A 24,295-nucleotide genomic window follows, 5' to 3' on the forward strand; every position below is an offset into this window, starting at 1 on the left:
TGCAGATTGATCGGCAGGCATTTGAATACACAGTTAATCAGTTGAATGCCATATATGCTGAAGCTGAGAAAGCTGGATGCAGTACATATTGTAAAGGGTGCATGGCTTGTCTTACAGCGTACCTTATTTACATTTGCACAGAAACACATTATGAAAAGGTAAAAGAAAAATCTACTTCTTTAGAATGTATTTACTGTCAGCTTCTTTGTTATGAGTACAATATAAAAGTGATCGACATGACATTTATTGTACATTGTAACTACATGCTTTTGGACTTTGTGACAGCTCCGTGAAATTAATATCTGATTCCTCATGTTAGATAAATTCCTTTCTGCAAATAAATACATACTCTGGAAACTACTGTGAGGTGTGTGATAGAGGGTACTTAACACAGTATCACGTTAGGCTATTTTCCCATTCCAATCGCATTCTGGAAGAATGACTGCATAAATGTGGCTGTTTGTGCTGTAATTAGTCTAACTTTGTCTCCCTGATCCTTACAGAAATGATATGTAGGAGGTTGAATAATATAGTTAGATTTTTCATTTGATACTGGTTCTTGAAATTTTGTAAGCAAGCTTTTACAGGATAATTTGTATTTCTTCAGCAGTCTGCAGTTTAGATTCTTCAACATTTTCATTATGCTGTCCTGTCACTCAAACCCATAACCATTCATGATGCCTTCTTTGTATACATTCAACATCCCCTGTTAATCCTATTAGTATGAGTTCCACACACTTGAGTAATATTCTAAGATGGAACACAGTTAATGGTCTTCTTTATAGATTGAGCATGTTTTTTCAGTATTCTGCCAATGAATCAAAGTCTGCACTCTGTCTTACCTATGTCTTATCTAATGTGATCATTCAATTTCGTATCTCTACATATTGTTACACACATGTATTTGTATGAGTTGACTGATTCTTTTTTTGAATCATTGATATTGCAGTCATAGGATACTACTATTGTTCATCTTGTGAGGTGCATAATTTCAAATTTCTGTACATTCAAAGAAAATAGCTGATCTTTACACCATTTTGGAATGTCATCAAGGTCTGACTTAATATTTAAGCACTTTTTTTGTGACAGTACTTCATTATAAATGACTGCATCATCAGCAAAAGTTCTGAAGTTACTGTTAGTATTGTCTGCAAGATGGTTAATATACAAAATGGAAATCAAGGATCCTAACACACTACCGTGGTGCATGCCGGATGTTATTTCTATACCTGTTGTGACCCTCCACCTGAGATAATTTGTTGCATCCTCATTACCAAGAAATCCTGAGTTCATTCATAAATTTACTTTATTGAATTTTTATAGTAAATGTAGTTGCGGTTCTGAATAAGATGCTCTTTTTGAAGTTGACAAATGCTATGTTAACCTACCTGCTATGATCTATGGCTTTTGGGGTGTCGATAGAAAAGTCTAAGTTTGGAATCCATGGTAGTTGGCTTGGAAGAAATCATTCTGTTTGATATATGCTTTAAGATTCTACAACAAATAGCTGTCCTGGATGTTGCTCAGTCTCGATGTATTGCATTGCGATATTTGCTGAAAAAATAAGGGGTGAAAATGCAATACTGACAACTGTAAATGATTTAGCCAACAAGTGCACAGTTGTGTTTCACAGTTCTGTACTTTCATTGTTCACAACACCCTTCCCCCCAATATTATACAGTTATATGGCCAGTAGGCTATTGTTTAACTTTCGATAAGCCTTATTAATAGGTTGCAGGCAAACATCCACATACAGCTACAATAGTTCACTGTTGAACATCTATGAGCAGTAAAAACCTAACCACACATTTCACACTCTTTCAGATAGATTGAACAGACACTGTTATTGCTTTAACACACAGCCTATTTGTGTAACGCTTATTCCACAGTTAAGTGGATGCATTGTTCTTGATCTAACCAATACAGGTTCCATGTCTGAAACTCGGCCGTCGATTGCCTGTCTCGTGACCAAAAACCGGGCCTTTATATATCAGCTCAATAAAGGAACTGAAACTAAACATTATTCGATGTTTAATTTACAGAAATTGCAGTTAAAACTTAACTCATTAAATTAACTGCATACATAAAAAAAATTGCGTCTTTTGAACAGTTTCTTGTACTACAAGAATTAGGCCGAATTATTTGTTTAAATTATGAAATTAACAGACATCATTATGCAAACAATACTTTTGACAAAACTGTTAATTACTTTGGAATTAATTAAGGGCTGGCTTTGCTAACATGTTTTCGAATAGTGCCAAATAGATCCTTTAAGAATACTATCAGTTGTTCCTCCAAATGTTCATAATTAGTACGTAATTTATATTTGTTTATACATCAACAATAGAATTGAAGTTACAGAACAATTACTGATTGTACCTTATAACAAAAGATACTAACTAGGAGTAGTCGAAATAAATTAGAAAATCAATTGCATACCTAAAACTAAGCACAAAATTAGATTTTGTGTTATATCCTTTGAAACTGAGGGCTAACCTTTCTCTTTTATGAAAATGCAGGTTGTACTCACGTATGTCAATGGTAATTAGTTAAAAGTGAAAAAATTAATTTTAAGGAGGCAGATGGAAAAACAAGAGGGGAAAGTAAAGAATATCCCATCTTGCTTCGTAACATCACCCCCTCATTGGATTGAACAGACAGATATTGCACATAGCTTACTGGGCAATTCAGTGACCACAAATGACCCCAGGTAGTGGGTTTAACAATCTACACACACAAAAATTACGTAAGAATTCTTACCCAAACTACTGTACGTATGTTTTTTTCAATTTATACTTACATGTACTGGCCATATGAAAATCGCCATACAAAATATTTACATACAATGTATTGTACACTGTCACAAAATATCCACAAGTTATACTTTTAACAAAAATAATTATTTATCTTCATCATAAGTGATGTCCTTTTTGGGTAAACAAGGATTACATTCAAAGATACATCTCATTTTATACAAATCCTATCTTGCTTAAAAAAAATTAATCCTCACGGGTAGCAAAAAGTTAAATTACACTGTGCGTTGCAGTTCATTTTTAGACAGAAAATTTCACTTGTTCAATGTTTAGTATTTTTCACACTTTAATGAGCTTTAACACACTTTCTCACCAAGCTGTTCATGCCTTCAACAGGTCCAAGTGGCAGTTAGTAAGGAAATGCACTGCTATCAGTTCCCTAGGAGGTGGTTCTCCACTGCCACAGTACACGAAAAATTCAGACAAAATACCTACTTTAGTACATTTCCTTTTAATTCTAACTAAGTTGAAGAAAAACTGTTTCATACTAAAAATGATAGTCATTACTTCATAAATAGATACCTTACATGGTTCTCATAACATTGCAATAATTAGCACTAAAATTGACCATAGTAAAAAAGGTAGGGACTAGTAAAAGTTGGAAAATCAAGTGCACATTACACTACAAAGCATTACTCTAAGTCATAACTGTCTGAAACTGGTTAAACTTGAAAGACTTTTGTTTCTTTCCCATTTGCAAAATACCACCTTATTGTCTAAAATATGTACATTACCTCTAGTAAAAACTTAAGATGTGCAGTAGCATAGATTTACTAATCATTATGTTATGAAAAAAGAATAGATGCCATCACGTAACTTAATTGCTATTCAACTCAAAATTAAGGGGATGGAAGTTGTACCAAATCATTGCCCTACTTCCCTACTCAGCTCTGAACACTACTCTCATTCAACAAGGAAATTAAATCCTCACTAAATCACAAAATGTTACCAAATACTTGACCTGTCAGAATATTCACATCAGTTTAGCACCACATTTATCAGTTAATCAGCAAAATTACATTCCTTTCTTCCAGTATTACCACTCAGAATACATATAGAAGTTTCCAGATATCCTATGGATTCTATGATGCAACATTATATGACTTGTACCTTACCAAAATATTGCTCTTTCTGTTAAGCTCTCATTCCAAGCTGCTGTTTCATGAATTGCACAACATACACAGTACTCAATGTTACCTAGTTCAAAATTTAGGTCCTCAATATAGTTACACTACATTTATTTGTATACAGTCATCCTTTCATTAATCAATCATGTCTGTCATCTCCATTATTTTACTTACCTTTCCTACCTCGTTAGCTAGTGGAGTGCATTCTCAAAAAATATCCCTACTCCATAGACAGGCTCCCTAACCATTAAGACCCTAACATTATTCATTATTTTATTATTTCATTATTGTTTGTTATCTAATAAATAAATACCTGCTCTGCTTATTTAATGCAAAATTGATTCTACTGAAAAACACTCAACAGTAACAGATCCTTACGCTAAGGCAAACTTAACTCTCACCACTGATCAGACAAAATTATCACTCGGAAAAACTGTCATTCCACTGTATTCCATCAAATTGCTTGATATCCTAGCCTGAAAGTGATGTGTGTACGAATCTTGCTTGCTCTTTCCACACACATTAATCCAGGCAACTATGTCTAAAGTTGTAATTTCTCAATGTTAGAAAAGGCGGTACCATGACACACTTCTATGGGTAGATAGTTATCTCCACATACTGACTGCACTGAACACAAACACTTCTATTATATCACAATTAATATTCAGATATCATATTTAAGATGGTTTTTTACTGCATATTGCCTCTGCTGCTACACCAATGAGCTGATAACTTCAGATGTTAATTATCCTCCACATATGCTGACACCTTTCATTGTCTGTTTACCTTGCCTCTTTGTTTGACAGAAATCCTTTAACCATGGTACCAATTTATTTTCTTCCATCCTCTTATGATTCAGTTACTTATAACTAACACAACATCACACACACACACACACACACACACACACACACACACACACACACACACACGAGAAACGTTTTCTAAAATGTTCCTATACTAAAATATCCTGCTGTACAAAATCGCATGAAAGTCGAAGATAGAATAATTCTGATTCACTTATTAACTACAGATAGGATAGGAGAAGAGTTTGACTGCCTCATGAAACATGAAAAATGAGACAGACAGCTGGGGTAAGTGTTGTTGCCACATAATGAATCCAACACAGAATGTTGAACCCCCTACTTGTTATTTGCACAAGAAATGAGTTCCAAATATTATATCAATGCTGGAAGTTTGAATCGCCGAGAAATTGCACTCCAACAACTGTCCTGCCAATTCCACAGTTAGTAGTACCTCTTGTTTCACACTCTTGTTAGCTTACCAGTAGCATCAAATAATTTTTATTCCACACACATGGATCACCACTGTATCCTCTGTGTTCTTAACAGATTCAAAAAATGCCTGTGAAATGCCACTCAAATCACTACCATTGTCCAGTAAACACTTAACATGTGTAGCTTGTAAACTTGTTGTTATTACAGGGTGCCACACGTCCTTTTTACCTACCACATTGCCGCCATTATCAATAATAAATTCAAATACCTCGTCCTCATCACTACTGGATTTGTCACTGCTATCATCATTACTGCTACTGTCAGAATGAAACCCACTGTCACTTTTATTGTCCTCAAATACTTGGCTAATTAGTTGATTCTTGTTTCCAGTATTAGACCACAAAGCAAAACACCTGAATTCCTTATGTTCTCTTAAAAATTTAACATCTGTTTTGAAACTTTGTACATCCTGAACAACAGCAACACACTCTGTTTCATCACTTGATTTTATTATAGTAAGTTCCTCCTCACCTTTTATGGGATAAGCATTGCTACCAACACCATCATTCAGCATCTCACTAGAATGAGAAATTACAATCATTTTACTATTTTCATTTACATTACCCTTATCTGTGATTACTGCACATTATATACAATTGGCATCAATACCTGCTCGAGTGCAAGCCAAAACTGGAGCATTATCCAGTTTAAATGGTTTGATCCAGAATTAAAGTCATCTCCTCCATTTCTGTTACTTGAATTTCTCCTACCATTTCCATGCGCATTCTGGCTATCCTCCACCCAACATGCATTGAATTCCTACTGTAATTAATCCTGTTCATCCTATTTACTTGAAATTCTCTCCCTGATTTTGATTATTGTCATCAAAATTCCTCCTACGATCTTCCATTAAGGGCTTCCCCATCTTCACTTTATCAACATAATTCCCCTAGGGGCAGGTACAAGCAATTCTCTAACTTTCTGAGGCAATTTAGTTTCTAAACCCATTATTATTGATTCACCACGTAGCTATTTGTCCAAATATTTCAGCTTGTTTATCCAAAGCTGACAGAAACCTTCCACATTCTCCTCCCCAAAATTCACTCAAAATTGTCTGCTGCTTCTCTTTAAACCAATATTCGTCTAAAAATGCTCTTTCAAAGCTTTGCCACGAAGTACAGCTATCAGCTACCTGAGCTGCCCATGTATAAGTAGCCCCTTTCAAAAAACCTCTCACAAATGAATTTTTCTCTTTGTCATTTCATGTTTTAGGCAAATCATCAAATTCCATAATGAAATCCAGTGGATGCACTTCCCCATATGGTTGAAAATTATTCAGTTTCTTCCAACTAACAAATGAAGGACTGTTTGGGACACTACATACTCAATGCTTTTGATTTTGTACCTCTTCCATCTTACTTTTACCAGTTTTTCTTCTACCACTACTGCACACTTGGTTTCTACCTCCGTTTCTAAATCATTTTTAATCTGATTGATTTTGGTTCTCAAGTTAAACCCTGTTTACAGCACAGAATTTCCTGGCAGCTTTGACTTCATCTTTACACTGTTTTTCAGAAATCTCCACCCTCCTACTATAGTCATTATAGTATAGTAGATTAGAGCTGACTACCTTAATATCCTCCTTAATTTCTTTCTTCAGTTCAACCTTAATGCTAACCATGTCAGTTCTAATGCTATCAGTTTTCTTTTCCACTCTACTAATGTTTTCTTTCATGCACATACTACTCAAACTTCTCATAATTTGTGTTAACATCGCTTCCACTTTTCCATTTGCCATAAACTTTTGCCCTTGTTGATTTTCGCTACTAGATTCTTCCTCCTTAACCTTAACAATCTCATCCACTTCAGTACTGTTTTCATCCATTTCGCTCACATCACCGTACAATGTATATGATGCTCTTATCATTCCATCTACAATAGGACTTTTGTCTCTATCATTCAAAGTTACACCCCTACCTGCCCACTACATGCCCACTATCATCTACAGAACCAGTCCCCATTAAGTCTTTCTCTTCATTTAAAAACTTAACCTCTACAGCTTTGTTTTCAAGCACATCACTGCCCTGTTGTCCATTGTCCTCCATTGCTCTGTCTTGTTCTTTAAAGCCACTCATTATGTATCACTTAATACAAAACAGCTTTTGATATGAAATAACCTTATTTTTAATCACTCGTCTCCTGCTGCTGCTGTGTTTGTCATCTCAATTCATCATCTGCACGGCTGCTGCAAGTTTTAATTCTCTCTGCAAGGCATCTTGTTTATCCCAGTCAACTGTGCTGGTTGGCTGCTCCTGTACTCAATGGCTGCTTCCATAGAACCCGCTCACTGATTGGCTGCTGTCCTACTGTGGCCATGAAACCCCAGCACTGATTGGCTGTTGCATCTTCTCCATTTAAATCGCTGTGAACCGCTTGAGTTAACTGTCAAAGTTCATGAGTCCTAGTTGCCCACATAAAATAGTCTTCACCCGGGGCACCATATGTGACGTTCGCCTGCTTTATTTATTCGTTGATGGTCCTTGATGTTGACAAACTGCATTGTGATACTGGCTGAAAAAAAAAAATTGAGGGTGGAAGTGCAGTACTGACTACTGTAAATGATGTAGCTGACAGGTGCACAGTTGCATTTCACAGTTCTGTACTTTCACTGTTCACCCCCCCCCCCCCCCCCCCCCCACACCAATATTACACAGTTATATGGCCAGTGCACTATTGTGATAAGCCTCATTAGTAGATTGCAGGCAAACATCCACATAATGCTACAATAGTTTACTGTTGAACATCTACGAACAGTAAAAACCTAACCACAAATTTCACTGTCTTTCAAATAGATTGAACAGACACTGTCATTGCTTTAACACATGACCTATTGATGTAACACTTACATCTTGTATTATGTTCTTTAAAACTGAGGGCTAACCTTTCTCTTTCATGAAAATGCAGATTATACTCATGTATGTTAATGGTAATTAGTTAAAAGTGAATTTTAAGGAGGCAGATTGTAAAACAAGAGGGGAAGTAAAGAATATCCCAGCTTGCTTAATCACAGTTGGGCACAGGTTTTTGTTCAAGTGATCTGTGTTTTGTTGAGGTTAAATTGGGAGCAAACTCAACTGCAAATTTTATAAAAAATCTGAGAGGGATCTCATCTGGCCCTATAGTCTTGTTTGGTTTCAGTGATCTTAGTTGTGTGTCAATACCACCCACACTAATATCTATATATCTTGTCTTCACATTGTGCAAGAAGTAAGCTGGGGCAGTACATAGGTTATCTTCTTCAGTGAAAGATGATTTGAAAACTGATTCCTTATTTCTGTGTGTGTTTTGCTACACCCAGTTTAAGTTAATGTGTCATCTGTGAATTTGTGGACACTTACTTCAAAGCCTATCGCACCCATTACATATCATTAGAATTAATTTCGTTTTTGTGAGAGAGCTTTCAATAAAACTCTCCTGCAGTAGTTACTGAAGGCTTCACACATTGCCCTTTTGATGGCAAAATGTGTTTCTTTCATCAACTCTCTATGGTTCTACACTTTGTTTTAAACTTATTATGCAGAAGTCGCTGTTTCATTATAAGTTTCTTAACAGTGCCTGTATACCAGAGAGTGTCCCTCCTGTCTTGAACTGTAGTATTAGCTAGTGTACACATCTGTCCAGTTCTGTGAACTATTCTTTTAAACTTGAGCCACAGTTCTTCTACATGCACCTGCCAAAAGGTAAAAGTTTTGGGTGTTCCTCATTGAGATGTAACATGATTGCCTCTGTAGCTAACTTACTAAATATGTAAATCTTCCTACTGCAAATTTTAGCTACCCTTTGTGCTTTAGTAATAATTGTTGATGCAGCTGCCACATGGTCACTGACATGAGTTTCAGTACACACATCATCAAAGGAGATTCCTTTGGGAATAAGATCTCCATTGGAAGTAAGAATAATAATAATAAGACAAAAATCATTCATGTTTCTATGGTTGATGGAGTAATTTGTATCTACTGAAAGGCAAGTAAACATATTATTTTTAGTCACTAATTTTCAAAGTTAGTTTAATCAGTGCTATAGATTATCAATGGAACAAAATGGTTTACCTACTTCATTTTGATGTGTTTTGGTCTTGATAGTACAGACAACCTTATTTTTAAGCAAAAGAATAAAGAGAGAGGCCAATTAGTCATGTTTAAATTGAAGTCAGTATAAGATTATTTGAGATAAGGGCCAAGTGCGATATGAATAGTTGATGAGGGACCAAAGGGTGACTGGAAAGGGGTAGGCAAAAGTAAACTAATCAACAACCCAAAGGGTTGTTTGAATGTAATTCTTCACTGACTGTTAACCTGTTGCAGTGGTGTGCCCTGCATATAGTCTGACTTGAGAATTGACCAGCGTCGTCAGTTATATGGGGAAACCTATATTTTAACATGCATTCAGATCCATACTGCAGTCCAGCACTTTATCATCTGTAAAGTACAGTGCTAGATATGAAAGTCACATTTACACAAAGTACTAAAAAAAGTTGTGAGACTAATTAAAATGATTTCAGTTAGTAATTTGAAAATAAGTGGCTTAACTACCAAGCCTCACAACAGGGGACTCTTTTGTGAACAATACTCGGCACAAAAAAGAATTCACCAAGGCCAGTTGATGGGCTGAAATAAGTTGGGGAGAAAGAAATTTGATTGGAGTAAGAGTATGACATCCATGTGGCAAAACACACACATCAGTGCTGAAATGTGAAAACAATTCACTGTGTAGATCCAAATAAAACTGCAGGCCTGCTCCTAATTTTGAGTTTTTCAGGGATGCCTGGGGGGGGGGGGGGGGGGGGAGGAAGAGAGAAGCTTGCTAGAAAAAAATTATCACATTACATAATTACAGAAACTGTTTACAATACGACAGTATGGTCACCGCCATTGCCAGTCCCAAGCCCGGGGCCCCATCTCACAAGTCATGGGGAAGGAGGAGGGGGAGGAGTAACAACCTCATAAAAAAGCCTGGGTCCATCTGGCTCCGGATGGTAGCTTCCAGTTAGGGCCCCTACCTAGGGTTACAGGCGAAACCCGGCAAACGGTCTCGAAGGCGGAAGAGGAAAGTCACTTTCCAATGGCAGAGAGAGCGGAAGAGCTACTGAAACATATCAGGTAGTGGCTGTACTCCATGTTAGGGGTGGCTATCAAAGGCACATCTTCTGGGGCTAACAACTTCAGTCATATAACTGGATGGACATGAGCCGTCCCATCACAAAAAAAAATTTTAGCTCATGGAATGGAGCGCACTATGGAATCGAGATTACCCCAGGGGGAAAATCCCCCATTGATGAAGGTCGATGCAACCAGGCATTCGGATTATAGGGGACCTGCCAAAAAGTGCATAAGGGAAGAGTCGGAGCTCCCAAGAACCTCAAAGAAGATTAAAACTAAAAAGACTTTCAGAATTGGAACCATAAATGTACAGACAATGATTAAGACTGGTAAACTTTTAAACAGGTAATAGATGAGATGAAAGAGAGAAGCATTGGAATATTAGCAATGCAAGAAACAAGATACACTGACGTAGATACAGTGGAGTCAGAAGGCTTCATAATACTGAAAGGGAAACTAGGAGTGGGAAAGGAAAGACATGCACCTAGATGCTTTGGTACGGGGTTCATAGTAGACAAACGATACAAGGATGGCATAACTGAAATGAAGAGCAGGTCAGAAAGGATACCAGCACTGACATTTCAACCAGGGAACAAAAAGTATACAATAATAAATGGACATGCACCTACAAATGACAAGAACAGGAAAGACAAGAAAGTTGCAGACAGTGGCTGGGAGGAGTTAGATGATAAACTGAAAAACATACCATATGGACATGTAAAGATACTCGTAGGAGATTATAATGCACAGATTGGAAGAGAGAAGCAACATAAAGGAGTAGTGGGCGAGTACCCCGCACACCAGCGGACAAACAAAAATGGAGAAAGACTAATTGAACTGTGTTGAGAACACAAAATGAGATTGATGATAACACACTACAGGGCCAAACTATGTAAGAAAAAGACATGGGCAAACCCATGCACCTGCCTTGGGGAATTACAAATTGACCACGTAGCAATCAGCTGGACAACGCTAAAGAGATCATGAACACAAAGGTCAGGAAGAACACAAAAATAGAATCGGATCACTATCTTACAGAAGTTAAGTGCCTTTGGATTCCAAACAAACGAATAGAAGATCAGGTCTTCAACCGGTGTTTTTTGTATTTTCTGTGAAATAATTTCAGAAGAACCTTTTGGGAACTGTTTTCAGCTTCCTTACTGTGTAATTAGACGTTTGATTCTCTTTCTGTATTAGTCTTTTGTTAGATTCACATTTGTTGTTTATTAATACTGTTAATAATAGTAAAAATTTTACCATGAGTGAGAAGTGTGGGCTTTGCCGTAGGTTCGTGAGTAGTGGATTGCGGTGTGAGACTTGTTCGAAGTAATTTCACTGGGGGGAATGCAGTGGGGAAGCCAGTGGGCATTCTGGTGAGATCCTCTCCTGGAACTGCAGGTTATATAGCAAGAGTAAGTTAATGGAGGAGCAGGAGCGTAAGATCTGTGCCCTTCAGGTGCAGTTGAAAAACGCACAGGAAGAACTAGATAGGATGAGGAGGGAGAAGGGAGTTGGGGAATGGGAGCTGGCTGTTGGCAAGAGATCTGCTAGGAGAAGATGATTTTCAGATAGTTTTACTATTGGTGTTTACAATAGATATCACGAACTGTCAGAGTCTAGTGGAGAGGAATCTCTAGTAGCTGTAGATGTAGGAAGTATGCAGCAGACCTCAGTAGTTACGGTGGCTAGAACAGTTGCAAAGTCGAAGAGGAAGAAGAAGGTTCTGCTGTTAGGTAGTTCTCATGGCAGAGGTGTAGGCCAGCAGTTGCAGGAAGTGCTGGGGATTGAGTACCAGGTCACCAGCATTGTGAAGCCTAATGCAGGATTGGCTCAGGTGACTGTTAACATAGGGGGGTTACGTAGGGATTTTACTAAAGAAGATCAGGTAGTGATAGTGGGTGGGGCTGGTAATAGTATTGATAGGGATGGGGAGTATGACATAGATGGTGACCTGGAAAATATAGCCACTCAGACTGGCAACACGATTGTGCATTTCGTGGAACTGTTTCAGCGTCACGATCGGCCTCGTCTTAATACAGCCATCAGGCGTAATAACTTGAGACTTGGGGGTGCGCTGATGACAGAAAGCATGGGTCACATTTCAGTGGTGTCGGTGGAGTCTATCAGCAGGGCGGGTTTCACTAGACATGGCCTGCACCTCAACAGGTATGGGAAGGGGAGGTTAGCAAAGCTTATAGGTGACAGCATAGGTGGGATCACTCATGGGAAAATTTCTGCAGTAGTGGGTGTTAGAGCTGCACCTTTTTAGATTGAAGTCAGCTGATAGGTATTCCTGCTTAAGGGGAGTCTCTCTAACAAAGGAACCACTTTTGACAAAGCTTAGGTGTCCGAGTAATGAGGGAATTAGTATATTTCATCAAAATATACAGGGTATTAGAGATAAAGTTAGTGAATTGCTTATAGATGTTGACTCTGAAATTATTGGTATATCTGAACACTTCTTAAATAAGGAGATAATTCAGAGGCTTCCTTTACCAGGATACAGGTTGGCTGGCAGCTTTCCGAGGAGCTCTTTGCGGTGTAGGGGAGTAGCCATGTATGTGAAAAACGGCATCCCATTTGAGTCAATTGATGTTTCAAAGTACTGCACTGAAAAGGTGTTTGAATGTTGTGCAGGTTTGGTTGAATTTAATGGAGCTAAACTTCTAACTGTTGTTATTTATAGATTCCCAACTCCAATTTCACAACATTTTTGCTAAAGCTAGAGGAGGTTCTTGGTTCACTTTATAGGAAATACAAAAAGTTAGTTATATGTGGTGACTTCAGTATTAATTGTATAAGTGATTGTGCAAGGAAGAGGATGCTGGTAGACCACCTTAATTCATATAATCTTATGCAAACCGTATTCTTTCCAACGAGAGTGCAAGGGAACAGTAGAACAACCATAGACAACATTTTTGTTCATTCCTCATTACTAGAAGGGCATTCCGTTAGCAAAAAGGTGAATGGCCTTTCAGATCATGATGCATAAATTTTAACTCTAAAAGAGTTTTGTGCTGCAACACGTGTTAAATATAGTCATCAGCTGTTTAAGAAAGCTGATCCAGTTGCTGTAGAGACCTTATCAAGGAACAAGAGTGGCAAGATGTTTATAGCGCTGATACAGTAGACGATAAATATAATGCTTTTCTCAAGACTTTTCTCGTGCTCTTTGAAAGTTGCTTTCCGTTAGAACGTTCAAAACAGGGTACTAGCACAAACAGGCAGCCTGGGTGGCTGACTAGAGGGATAAGAGTATCTTGTAGAACAAAGTGGCAATTATATCAAAACGTTAGAAACAGTCAGAATCTAAATGCAGCAGCCCATTACAAACAGTATTGTAAGGTGCTTAAAAAAGTTATTAGGAAGGCAAAAAGTGTGTGGTGTGCAGATAGAATAGCTAAGTCTCAGGATAAAATTAAAACCATATGGTCAGTCGTAAAGGAAGTGGCTGGTCTGCAGAGACAGGTCGAGGATATAGAATCAGTGCGTAGTGGGAATGTCCATGTTACTGATAAGTCACATATATGTACAGTATTTAATAATCACTTTCTGAATATAGCAGGTGAACTAAATAGAAACCTAGTCCCAACAGGTAATCATAAAGCACTCTTAGAAAAAAGTGTTCCGAGACTGTTACCTGAAATGCTCCTCCATGATACTGATAAGAGGGAGATTGAGTTAATGATTAAATCACTAAAGACCAAGAACTCTCATGGATATGACGGGGTATCTAGCAGAATACTGAAGTATTGTTCTGTGTATGTTAGCCCAGTACTTAGCCATATCTGTAACTTTTTCTTTAGGACTGGTCGGTTTCCTGACCGATTAAAGTACTCGGTAGTGAAGCCACTTTATAAAAAGGGAGACAGGGATAATATTGACAATTATAGACCTATTTCTAAGCCATCGGTGTTTGCTAAAGTTATCGAGAAGGTTGTATCTACAAGGTTACTGGAGCACTTAAATTCACATAATTTGCTGTCAAATGTTCAGTTTGGTTTTAGAAATGGTTTAACAACTGAAAATGCTATATTCTCTTTTCTCTGTGAAGTTTTGGACGGATTAAATAAAAGGTTGCGAACGCTAGGTGTTTTCTTTGATTTAATGAAGGCTTTTGACTGTGTTGACCACAAAATATTACTGCAGAAGTTGGACCATTATGGAGTAAGGGGAGTAGCTTACAATTGGTTCGCCTCTTACTTTAAGAACAGAAAGCAGAAGGTAATTCTCCGCAATATTGAGAGTGGTAGTGATATTCAGTCCCAATGGGGCACTGTTAAGTGGGGCGTTCCCCAAGGGTCGGTGCTGGGGCCACTGCTGTTTCTTATTTATATATAAATGATATGACTTCTAGTATTACAGTTGTTGTTGTGGTCTTCAGTCCTGAGACTGGTTTGATGCAGCTCTCCATGCTACTCTATCCTGTGCAAGCTTCTTCATCTCCCAGTACCTACTGCAACCTACATCCGTCTGAATCTGCTTAGTGTATTCATCTCTTGGTCTCCCTCTACGATTTTTACCCTCCACGCTGCCCTCCAGTGCTAAATTTGTGATCCCTTGATGCCTCAAAACATGTCCTACCAACCGATCCCTTCTTCTAGTCAAGTTGTGCCACAAACTTCTCTTCTCCCCAATCCTATTCAATACCTCCTCATTAGTTATGTGATCTACCCACCTTATCTTCAGCATTCTTCTGTAGCACCACATTTCGAAAGCTTCTATTCTCTTCTTGTCCAAACTGGTTATCGTTCACGTTTCACTTCCATACATGGCTACACTCCATACAAATACTTTCAGAAACGACTTCCTGACACTTAAATCTAAACTCGATGTTAACAAATTTCTCTTCTTCAGAAATGATTTCCTTGCCATTGCCAGTCTGCATTTTATATCCTCTCTACTTCGACCATCATCAGTTATTTTACTCCCTTAATAGCAAAACTCCTTTACTACTTTAAGTGTCTCATTTCCTAATCTGATCCCCTCAGCATCACCCGATTTAATTTGACTACATTCCATTATCCTCGTTTTGCTTTTGTTGATGTTCATCTTATATCCTCCTTTCAAGACACTGTCCATTCCGTTCAACTGCTCTTCCAAGTCCTTTGCTGTCTCTGACAGAATTACAATGTCATCGGTGAACCTCAAAGTTTTTATTTCTTCTCCATGGATTTTAATACCTACTCCGAATTTTTCTTTTGTTTCCTTTACTGCTTGCTCAATATACAGATTGAATAACAACAGGGAGAGGCTACAACCCTGTCTCACTCCTTTCCCAACCACTGCTTCCCTTTCATGCCCCTTGACTCTTATAACTGCCATCTGGTTTCTGTACAAATTGTAAATAGCCTTTCGCTCCCTGTATTTTACCCCTGGCACCTTCAGAATTTGAAAGAGAGTATTCCAGTTAACGTTGTCAAAAGCTTTCTCTAAGTCTACAAATGCTAGAAACGTAGGTTTGCCTTTTCTTAATCTTTCTTCTAAGATAAGTCGTAAGGTTAGTATTGCCTGACGTGTTCCAACATTTCTACGGAATCCAAACTGATCTTCCCCGAGGTCCGCTTCTACCAGTTTTTCCATTCGTCTGTAAAGAATTTGCGTTAGTATTTTGCAGCTGTGACTTATTAAACTGACAGTTCGGTAATTTTCACATCTGTCAACACCTGCTTTCTTTGGGATTGGAATTATTATATTCTTCTTGAAGTCTGTGGGTATTTCGCCTGTCTCATACATCTTGCTCACCAGATGGTAGACTTTTGTCAGGACTGGCTCTCCCAAGGCCATCAGTAGTTCTAATGGAATGTTGTCTACTCCCGGGGCCTTGTTTCGACTCAGGTCTTTCAGTGCTCTGTCAAAATCTTCACGCAGTATCTTATCTCCCATTTCATCTTCATCTACACCCTCTTCCATTTCCATAATATTGTCCTCAAGTACATCGCCCTTGTATAAACCCTCTATATACTCCTTCCACCTTTCTGCCTTCCCTTCTTTGCTTAGAACTGTGTTGCCATCTGAGCTCTTGATATTCATACAAGTGGTTCTCTTCTCTCCAAAGGTCTCTTTAATTTTCCTGTAGGCAGTATCTATCTTACCCCTAGTGAGACAAGCCTCTACATCCTTACATTTGTCCTCTAGCCATCCCTGCTTAGCCATTTTGCACTTCCTGTCGATCTCATTTTTGAGACGTTTGTATTCCTTTTTGCCTGCTTCATTTACTGCATTCTTATATTTTCTCCTTTCATCAATTAAATTCAATATTTCTTCTGTTACCTAAGGATTTCTATTAGCCCTCGTCTTTTTACCTACTTGATCGTCTGCTGCCTTCACTACTTCATCCCTCAGAGCTACCCATTCTTCTTCTACTGTATTTCTTTCCCCCATTCCTGTCAGTTGTTCCCTTATGGTCTCCCTGAAACTCTGTACAACCTCTCGTTCTTTCAGTTTATCCAGGTCCCATCTCCTTAAATTCCCGCCTTTTTGCAGTTTCTTCAGTTTCAATCTGCAGTTCATAACCAATAGATTGTGGTCAGAATCCACATCTGCCCCTGGAAATGTCTTACATTTTAAAACCTGGTTCCTAAATCTCTGTCTTACCATTATGTAATCTATCTGATACCTTTTAGTATCTCCAGGATTCTTCCAGGTATACAACCTTCTTTTATGATTCTTGAACCAAGTGTTAGCTATGATTAAGTTATGCTCTGTGCAAAATTCTACAAGGCGGCTTCCTCTTTCATTTCTTCCCCCCAATCCATATTCACCTACTATGTTTCCTTCTCTCCCTTTTCCTACTGACGAATTCCAGTCACCCATGACTATTAAATTTTCGTCTCCCTTCACTACCTGAATAATTTCTTTTATCTCGTCATACATTTCATCAGTTTCTTCATCATCTGCAGAGCTAGTTGGCATATAAACTTGTACTACTGTAGTAGGCATGGGCTTTGTGTCTATCTTGGCCACAATAATGCGTTCACTATACTGTTTGTAGTAGCTAACCCGCACTCCTATTTTTTTATTCATTATTAAACCTACTCCTGCATTACCCCTATTTGATTTTGTATTTATAACCCTGTAATCACCTGACCAAAAGTCTTGTTCCTCCTGCCACCGAACTTCACTAATTCCCACTATATCTAACTTTAACCTATCCATTTCCCTTTTTAAATTTTCTAACCTACCTGCCCTATTAAGGGGTCTGACATTCCACGCTCCGATCCGTAGAATGCCAGTTTTCTTTCTCCTGATAACGATGTCCTCTTGAGTAGTCCCCGCCCGGAGATCCGAATGGGGGACTATTTTACCTCCGGAATATTTTACCCAAGAGGACGCCATCATCATTTAATCATACAGCAAAGCTGCATGTCCTCGGGAAATTACAGGTGATTCAAAAATATTTCTGTTTGCTGATGACACCAGCTTGGTAGTGAAGGATCTTGTGTGTAATATTGAAATGGGATCAAATAATGTAGTTCGTGAAATAAGTTCGTGGCTTGTAGAAAATAATTTGATGCTAAATCACAGTAAGACTCAGTTTTTACAGTTTCTAACTCACAATTCAACAAGAACCGATATTTTGATCAGACAGAATGGGCATATTATAAGTGAGACGGAACAGTTCAAGTTCCTAGGCGTTCGGGTAGATAGTAAGCTATTGTGGAAAGCCCATGTCCAGGATCTTGTTCAGAAACTAAATGCTGCTTTATTTACCATTAGAACAGTATCTGAAATAAGTGACACTTCAACACGAAAATTAGTGTACTTCGCATATTTTCATACGCTTATGTCGTATGGTATTTTTTTTTGGGGTAATTCTTCTGATTTAAAAAGGGTATTTTTGGCTCAAAAACGGGCTGTTCGAGCTATATGTGGTGTAAGTTCGAGAACCTCTTGTCGACGCCTATTCAATAGTCTGGTAATTCTGACATTGCCCTCACAGTATATATTTTCTTTAATGTCGTTTGTTGTTAGCAATATTAGCATATTCCCAAGAGTTAGCAGCTTTCACACAGTTAATACTAGGCAGAAATCCAATCTGCATGTGGAATGCACTTCCTTGACTCTTGTACACAATGGAGTGCAGTATTCTGCTGCATCCATTTTCAATAAGCTACCACAAGAACTCAAAAATCTTAGCAGTAGCCCAAACTCTTTTAAGTCTAAACTGAAGAGTTTCCTCATGGCTCACTCCTTCTATTCTGTCGAGGAGCTCCTGGAAGAGCTAAAAAATTAAGCAAATTCCAGTGTTACATTGTTGATTTTCTTTATTTAAACTTACGACTTGTCACCTGAATATGTTTTTTTATATTTCATTTTATCTGTTTCTAATATTGTGTTATAATTTCATGTATTGACTCGTTCCATGACCATGGAGACTTCTCCTTAATTTGGTTCCACGGAACAATAAATAAATAAATAAAGGTAGACAGAGACAAATTAAGTCACAATCGATCCAGATATGAGGAAGGAATTGAATCATTCAATGAATGGGACAACATGAACCGAAATATGGCGAAACAGGCTGAACTATAGGGAAAGGAAGAAAAGAAACAGAAGCACTGGTGGTGGAACAAGGAATGTGAGGAAGCGGTAGAAACTCGCAGGAAAGCCTGCAGAGACTGGAGCAGCAGGAGGACCTGGCAAAATGGGAAGCTTTCTTAGAAGCAAGAAAGGAAGCGGCCCGAACAATAAAATGGACCAGGAACTGGACGAGATTGAGACCAACTTCAGGAAAAACAACAGCAGACACTTTTATTGGAAATTCAAAAAGAGTCTGATTGGATATAAGGGTAGAGAACTGTTTATAAGAGATAAGAAAGGGGAGGTGGCTGTTAGTGCGAAGGAGAACTGTCGGATTTTTGCAGAGTACTTTCACGACCTGCTGAACTGTGAACCACCTGAAGATGAGCTGGAACTTGGGACTGACACAGAAGAGAGAGAGCCATGCCCTCCAACCAGGGATGAAGTCGCACATGCCATAAGCAATCTAAAGGATAATAAGGCAACTGGAGAAGATGATATAGCTGCCGAGATGATAAAGAATGGGGAGGCAGCAAAGCAATAGACAACATGACCAACATAATCCACCAGATCTGGAGAACAAAGAAGTTGCCAGAAGGATGGAAGAATGCAATTGTAGTACCAATACATAAGAAGGGGACAAGAGAGATGCAAACAATTACAGAGGAATATCGCTACTAGATGTTCGGACACAAGATGCTGTTAGAACTATCGCTCAAGAGAGTAGAACAACAGGTAGAAAGTACAGTTGGCGACTACCAAACCGGGATTCAGGAAGGGAAGAGGTTGTATAGAACAGGAATTTATCCTGAAGCAACTGATAAAACATAGGGCCTTAAAAAACAAAAAGACACTAATAACTTTCGTGGACTTCACAAAGGCATATGACTCCATTGACAGACAGACTCTTGTTAGGATCCTGAAGAACAGAGGACTGGATGGAACTACACAAGAACTCAAAAAAAAAAAAAATCTGACAGACACAAAAGCAAGTGTGAGATTCAGAGGAGCACTGTCAGAAGAATTTGAGATCAAGACTGGTGTTAAACCGGGAGATGGATTGTCACCATTGTTGTTCAATATAGCACTGGACGAAGTGATCAGGCAGTAGAGAGCAATAAACGAGGAAATGGGAATACCAAAGACCCATTTGGGGACAAAAAGGACAACAGGGCTCAAGTGGACTGCCTAGCCTTTGCAGAGGACATAGCAATAGTAAGTGAGATGGAAGAAGACGCAAAAACACAACTCGACAACTTAAGTAAGGTAGTCAGAAAGGTGGAACTGAGGATCGCCTATAACAAGACAAAGACATTAAATACCACTGCAGACTGGGAAACACTGGAAGGCACTGTGCAAATTGTGGGCACATTTAAATACCTGGGAGAATTTATAACAGGAAGGAACAGGAGCAAGGAGGGAATAACAGAGAGGATAAAGATGATGAGGTCAGCCTTCTGCATGATGAGAGAGATATACAATAAAAAGAATATATCCACAGAGGCAGAGATAAGCCACTACAAGGCAACAGTGAGGAATGCAGTATTATATGCTGCTGAGACTATGCCACTAAGAAGAAATGGGGCAAAACAACTAGAGAAAGAAGAGAGAAAAATACTAGGTCCCAAAAGAGGTGGAGAGAGGTGAATGCGAAGACCTAGGGAAGAGTTGTACTGGAACATGAGAACAATATCTGGGGAAATCAGACTCAAAAGGGTAAGGTTTGCTGGACATGTAGTTAGGATGAGTATGGACAGAATGCCGAAGAGAGTGTGGGAAACAACAGGAAGGACAAGGGGAAAGATAGGAACCAAGTGGGTTGTTGAACTTCGGAAGGACTGGTTGGAATTGGGGATCAAGGTCGAAGGAAAGGAAAATTGGAGGAACGAATATACACCGACCAATATGCCGGAGATCAATGACAGAGAAGAATACAGGAAAAGATTAGAGTGTCACCAGTGGAGCCGACAGGAGAAAAGGACAGTGAAGGTCTCGGAAGAAGAGCGGTAGAGAAGAAGAGCAAGAATGAAGAGGTTCTGGGAGAAGAGGAGGAAAATGCGATCCACAAAGGGGCTACCTGTGGTCCTACAGAGGCCATAATGCAACAAGTAGTAGTATGGTCACTCTTAATCACATATTTTATATTGTACTGTATGTAAATTAACAAAAGTAAGGGTCTTCTAAAAAGAATCTTCACTGGTGTCATTATTAACTCCATAACTGGTGTTGTTTCCTCATTGCCATTGTTTCATATTCTCAGATTACATTATATGTACTACCATCCAGGGCACTCAATATGCAGCACTTCTTGTACCCCTTTGCCAATAGAATCTGGTGATATTGTGTGCCATGAAGAGAGAATCCACTCCTACATAATTCTAACCTTGCCAGATCCAATGAATGCATGACATTCTCATAGAGCCAGTTAGAATAGTGTTTTAGAAGATGGTTTTTAAATTACTTATGACCTGCAGTATTGAAGTCATAGCTCTAGGTATAAAAATTAGGTCTTTCTTCAGTGCAACAACTTTATTCTTTAGCCAGATGTGAGGTGACTTAGAAAGGCATAGCTCTCTTACTGAACAGCACACCAGGTCTGTGATTATAGACAATAGCTAGTCAGTCCAGTATTAATTCTGCTGCCATCCAACCAGTTTCTTGGCAACAAATTTTCCTTGTACAGAATTATACATTTCAGAATAACATAAATTTGACTGGGGGGGGGGGGGGGGGGGGGGGGGGGTGGGGGGGGTGTGTAACTTCTAACATCACAATAAGCCTTTGTTTTTCATTTCCTAAAAGTGCTGCTGGCACATTTGGGTTGTGTGCCTCTTCCAGCAATTACTCTGCCAGAGAAGACATCCATTGTATAGAGACCCCACTTCTTTGCATAAACCTCCCAGAGAACTCACATGTCTGTGGTGTATGTTTAAGGTCTTCACAAATTCTGAGGCCTTTAACTGTATTATTTGTTGAGAGTGGCAATCTTGTCCTTAATTTTAGTTTGCACAGAGGAAAGAATACTAGCTAGCATCAGGTTCGGGATTTTCCCCAGCTTTTGCCCCTCTGTGGGACTTGGTTGATGAACAGAAATCTGAAGATCATTCTCAACTTCGATACAACACTGCACATTAGGTTAAAACCATACTCATTGCCAGCTTGTCAGTTGGCTGTACTCTTTACATAAAAATAACTGAGAGTTTAGAGTTTGCATTGTAGCTGCGCCAAATTCTGAAGCTTATCGATGATTTCCTTTTGACATTGCCACTCTTTTGTGGAGATTAAATATAATTTGTTACTTTTGATATTGCCACTCTTTTGTGCAGATTAAATATAATTTGTTAGTTAAAGAAAAATTGTGCCCATCCTGCCATGTAAAGTAATGGAACTGTGAGCACAAAAATAGTCACCACATAAATGAAATATCAACAATCAATAACACATTGTTCCTCTTAAACTGCAGTTAGTTTCCAAATACTAGGATACTGTTGCTTCATCTCAAAGTAAGGAAGGAGCACTACAATTGAAGTGTCTAGAATGTGAAAATATACCTGTATTTGTTGGGTTGCATGGTTAAGCTGTACCCTAATCATTCTCGGTGTTCCTGTAAAGCATCTGTGTATGTTAGCTTATTTATTTGTGCTTTCAGTCATCCCCAGGCTGATTCCTAAATGAATCTTCTGAAACTCATAATTTTAAGACATTCAGTATTGCAGGTGGTGTCCAGTATCTGGGTAATACATTTCCTAAACTATGGCTGGCTGCTGTATCTGAAAATGGTACATTAATAATATCCAACATCCAGTTCCCCCCCCCCCCCCCCCTCCCCCCAACCTCCGATAGGCTATAAATAAAAGACAAGTTCATAGAAAACAAATATTTTATTACCAAAAGTTTTGTACACTGTGGTTACTTTTCAACATAATCACCGAAAAGATTGAGACAGTTATCGTACCTGTGGACAAGCTCTGCAGTACACTCTTCAAAAAATATTGCCACCAATGATTGCAAATGAGCACTGATGGTCCGCAGCTCGTGGTCGTGCGGAAGCGTTCTAGCTTCCCACGCCCGGGTTCCCGGGTTCGATTCCTGGCGGGGTCAGGAATTTTCTCTGCCTCATGATGACTGGGTGTTGTATGATGTCCTTAGGTTAGTTAGGTTTAAGTAGTTATAAGTTCTAGGGGACTGATGACCATAGCTGTTAAGTCCCATAGTGCTCAGAGCCATTTGAACCATTTTTGAGCACTGATGTTGTTTTGAAGATCTTCATTGGTTTGAAAGTGCTGCCCTTGTAGCCACATCTTCAGTTCAGGGAAAAGGTGAAAGTCGCTGGGTGCCAGGTCAGGACTGTACAGCGGATGATGGAAAATGTCCCATTGAAATTGTTCAAGGAGCTGTTGGGTTGTGCCAGCAGTGTGTGGATGAGCGTTGTCAAGGATCAACACAATGCCTGAAGTCAATTGCAAATTTGGACATTCAAAACAAATAAAGAGGAATGCTGATGAGTGAAGACGTTGGTAAGAGGGCAGCACTTTCAAACCAATAAAGATCTTCAAAACAATGTCAATGCTCATTTGCAATCATTGGTGGCAACATTTTTTTGAAGAGGGTATTGCAAAGCTTGTCTACAGGTACCATAAAAGTGTCAATCTTTTTGGTGATTATGTTGAAAAGTAACCATAAGTGTACAAAACTATTGGTATCAAAGTATCTGTTTTCTACGAATTTGTCTTTCATTTGTAGTCTGTCGGATATATATATATAGGGGACTAATGACCTCAGCAGTTGAGTCCCATAGTGCTCAGAGCCATTTATATATATATATATATATATATATATATATATATATATATATATATATATATATATATATATATATATAAAAACAAAGATGAGGTGACTTACCGAACAAAAGCGCTGGCAGGTCGATCGACCTGCCAGCGCTTTTGTTCGGTAAGTCACCTCATCTTTGTTTTTATATATAATTTTTCCCACGTGGAATGTTTCCTTCCATTTTATATATATATATTCCAATCCTGGGAGCGGAAAGACTTACCTTAGGGGGAAAAAAGGACGGGTGTACACTCGCGCGCGCGCGCGCGCGCGCGCGCGCGCGCGCGCGCACACACACATATCCATCCACACACATTGGAATGACTCCTTACCCTCTCCCTTGAAACCCACATACTTTCGTCTTTTCCTCTCCTTCCCTCTTTCCTGATGAGGCAACAGTTTGTTGCGAAAGCTTGAATTTTGTGTGTATGTTTGTGTTTGTGTGTCTATCGACCTGCCAGCGCTTTCATTTGGTAAGTCACATCATCTTTGTTTTTAGATATATTTTTCCTACGTGGAATGTTTCCCTTTATTATAACCATATATATATATATATATATATATATGGAAACATTCCACGTGGGAAAAATGAAAGTGCTGGC

At 38.7% G+C, this 24,295-nt stretch overlaps 1 protein-coding gene across 2 annotated transcripts in view; it reads left to right on the forward strand.

The window, feature by feature from the left end:
- Positions 1–24,295, forward strand: part of LOC126473979 (golgin subfamily A member 7) — a 98,308-nt gene that overhangs the window by 67,577 nt on the left and 6,436 nt on the right. For both annotated transcript variants that reach the window (XR_007586546.1, XM_050101365.1), the window contains exon 3: positions 6–158. Coding sequence is in view for 1 of the 2 variants with exons in the window: in XM_050101365.1 (XP_049957322.1) it covers positions 6–158 (153 nt within the window). In the remaining variant the exon portion in view is untranslated. The remainder of the gene's footprint in view (positions 1–5; positions 159–24,295) is intronic.

The sequence above is a fragment of the Schistocerca serialis genome, chromosome 4 (assembly GCF_023864345.2).
Source record: "Schistocerca serialis cubense isolate TAMUIC-IGC-003099 chromosome 4, iqSchSeri2.2, whole genome shotgun sequence".
Classification (NCBI taxonomy): domain Eukaryota; kingdom Metazoa; phylum Arthropoda; class Insecta; order Orthoptera; family Acrididae; genus Schistocerca; species Schistocerca serialis.